The sequence below is a fragment of the Octopus sinensis genome, linkage group LG1, assembly GCF_006345805.1.
Source record: "Octopus sinensis linkage group LG1, ASM634580v1, whole genome shotgun sequence".
NCBI classification, from domain to species: domain Eukaryota; kingdom Metazoa; phylum Mollusca; class Cephalopoda; order Octopoda; family Octopodidae; genus Octopus; species Octopus sinensis.
In genome coordinates this window covers 160,689,526-160,692,978 of record NC_042997.1, presented here as the reverse complement: position 1 = coordinate 160,692,978, position 3,453 = coordinate 160,689,526, and the positions used below count along the sequence as shown (strand labels likewise).

General features: G+C 35.1%; 1 protein-coding gene across 1 annotated transcript; it reads right to left on the bottom strand.

Moving 5' to 3' along the window:
• Positions 1-425: 425 nt before the first annotated feature.
• On the bottom strand, positions 426-3,108 carry LOC118764686 (perlucin-like). Its single transcript, XM_036505695.1, has 2 exons — positions 3,015-3,108; positions 426-664 (listed from the first exon to the last, which is right to left on the bottom strand). Exons 1-2 carry the CDS (start codon positions 3,079-3,081, stop codon positions 426-428), a joined length of 306 nt encoding a protein of 101 aa, XP_036361588.1. The 5' UTR covers positions 3,082-3,108.
• Positions 3,109-3,453: the final 345 nt, after the last annotated feature.

The window sequence follows — 3,453 nt, the reverse complement described above, 5'->3', positions numbered from 1 at the left end:
GGATTAACTGAATTCTAAATGCATAGGATTCTACAATACCCTCATAGGCATTGGTTTATTATGTGGTTTGTAGTTCGTTCCACTACAGCAGTTTTTTGTGTGATTACCACCGGATTATATAAATCCATATATTGCCCATTAACATGCGCGTGTTTGTGTGTGTGTATGGATGTATGTATGTATATGAATATATGCATACTTATACATATATATAGGTATATATGTATACGTACACAAATATATATATACTTACATAAATAGTGTGATTCTGTATGTATGCATGGTTGTGCATGTGTGAGCGTGCGTGTGTGTGTGTGTGTGTGTGCGTGTGTGTGCATATGTGTGTGTGTGTGTGTGTGTGTGTGTGTGTGTGTGTTTGTTTGTTTGTTTGTGCTTGTGTAATTACAGTTCTTCCAGTTACACATTTATTGCATGACTATCTCGCATATATATCTCTCACAGCCCTGCTCGTTGCAACCTTCATCATTCCATCTGTGATTACTTCTCTCGTCTAAAAGTCCACAGTGCTGAATGCCACCATGATTGTCAGGCCTATCCTCCATCCAGAAATCATAAGTAGGTGCTTCTCCATTCTGCCATAGAAAGACGTCTTTCTTCATGTCTTTACACAATCCAAAATAAAAGTTTTCGTTTGGCCACTTTTCTGAAAAACAAACGTAAATCACAGATCAAGAATAAGCATGCAAATACATTTTATTATTCGATGTATATTTTACCATTATAGAATCTTATTGATATTCTTGTTATTGTTGTTGTTAAGCCCAAGCGTAGCCATAATCAATCATGATATTCCGATTAATTTGTTCTTGCACAATGCATTCTGGACTATATTATGTAGTTAGGACCAGTCAAATGATCACTCAGTGCAGTTATTTTCACCCACTCTGATGCAGCTCAAAATCTGCATATAATCCGGTGGTGTGTCCCGTGTTTTGCAGGTAGGAGAGAAATGACTTAACATTTTTAAACGCATCAGAATGTAATGAATTCCCCATTTGTGTTTTAAAACTATATTTTTACATACAAACATACGTTCCTATAGACGTACCTAACATATGAGAATATATTGGACTGTCGGATTTAACCAAATTTAATGTAACTTGGATTGAAAAAAAGTGTTTTTAATAGGCTCGGTTGTTTAGAATTATGCCCACAATGTAGTTTAGGCTTTCAGAAACACATTTCCACGCTTCTCATACAGATATAAACGTAACACTCTAAAATAAAACTAAGAAACCCAACATTCACGTATATTGGATTCAGTCATTGAAGTGCAGTTATACAAAAACAAAATTTTGATAAATTTATCATAACTAATGTACAGAAAATATGGTAATTTGCAAAATTAAAGTAGAAAAAGACGGATGAAGAACAAAGCCTTATAGCTATAAGCCACAACTTTTTATATCCGGAGTTCAGATTTTGCCGACAGGGTGTTATTTGAACTCAGATTGGACTTTGGTTTTCCTTCTCTCTAGTATCGATGAAATAACAAGTATTCTATTAGAGTCGACGTAATTGAAATATTGCTCCTCCAATTCTTTGAGCTGTGTTCGGGTTAAATTAGACAGTTTGCATAAAATATCAAGAAAACACAATATTCCATCCAAAATTAAATAAAAAATATAATTTTTTGTTTTTAGATATTAACTAGATTATAGTTAGCAAATAATGCTTTACTCAAGGTAGCGGCCTCAGTTTCCAACACGGCCTCAGTTTCCAACACGGCCTCAAGACAGGTCCGAAACTTGGTACATGCATTTCTCAATGTGTACAAAGGTAACTCTTCGAACACCTCGGCCTTAGCGTTGCAGGCAGCGCATTTGATGACTTTCTCAACTGCACCACACACATAGTAACCCATTGAATTAAAATTGGGGAAATTAGGATACCAGAAATTGGGGCTGGCGGAATCGTAAATATTTTACGACAACCACTTTGAATATTTAGGAGATAGAGCAAGGAGACGAATTCTGCAGCCAGACGAATCATTCCAACAATTTTGGGGTAACTTTATTTGCAGGATGTACGTATCACATCTTACAGCCTGTACATTTCTCACAAATCACTCTTTTAACAGAAATCATGATGTCGGCGTTTGAATACTCGCTGTTCACCTCTGCCGATCAAACTCCCAACCCATGCGCTCCCGTCGCGACACTGATTCTGCAGAACTGGGTTGGGTGTGAAAACCACATTTAAAGTATAAATATAGTCCTATTTGAGGTGAAAAATAAAAAAATTGATTCCATATGAGGTTTTCCATTTAATCAGGATTTTAAAAATTCGATAAACCGATTCCTTAGAGGATTTCCCAATAAAATTGGCTACAACCCATTTTCAACTATAACTGTTACCAATTTTGATGTATTTTCTTCAAACTTGATGCCAGCATTACTTAGGATTCATGGGATCTTTGGATGCTTTAAGTTCTCCAAAAACGAAAAAAAAATCGATGAGTGGAAAAAATCGATAAACCGATTCCTTAGGGGATTTCCCAATTAAATTGTCTGTAACTCATTTTCAGCCAAAAGTTTACCAATTTCAACGGATTTCGCTCAAATTTGACGTCGATGTTAGTTTGGTTTGAAATAAAGAGCTTGATTAGCTTAATAATACTAACTTAATCCCGAGCAAAGCCGAGCTATACTGCTAGTATACTATAATTCCTTAACAATATATGTGTGAAATTAAATGATTAAATTCAGTATTTTATCAAAACCTATGTATTTTCTCATCGTAAACGAAACAATCAGAGTAGAGAGTACAAATAAAAAAAAGTTTAGACCAAAGTCGGAATTATATTTGCGAAAATTTAAATTAAGAATGTCATTAAACATTTATAGTTTGATATTAGATATATCTTGAGTACATTTTCGTTTGAATGTGTGTGTGTGTCCGTGTGTGCGTGAGATAGATACATAAGGAGAGAGAGAATGAGAGCTTGCTATGTGTGTGGGAGAGTGTGTATAAAATAATAAAATGTTACTCACCCAATTCCTTCTGTATATACTCCATTATTTCTTTATTTTCCGCGTGGATAAGTTGTCCTCGATCCATATTGCAATCGTCTGCAGCGTCATTCCATGATTTATAACTTGTACTTACTCGAAAACACAATCTAAATTTGGGTGGTAAGTGTAGCCGGCTGATGTAGGACATTCAGCTTTAGAAAGACAAGGAAAATATATCATGTGTTAAACCTTTTGGAAAAGTAATGACTGAACACTTATTTCTGACCCCCATTAACTGTAATATGACTTAGAGGTATCTTCTCTTACCCAATACACCTCAACTGAGATTGATTTATAACTGTAGTTGAATTGATAGTCAAATTGAATTGATGAGCAAGTTGAACTGATGAGCAAGTGGAATTGGTAGTCATTTCCCTCCCAGTTTCGTTTCTGTATTCTCAATGAATTGTTTTCCAGA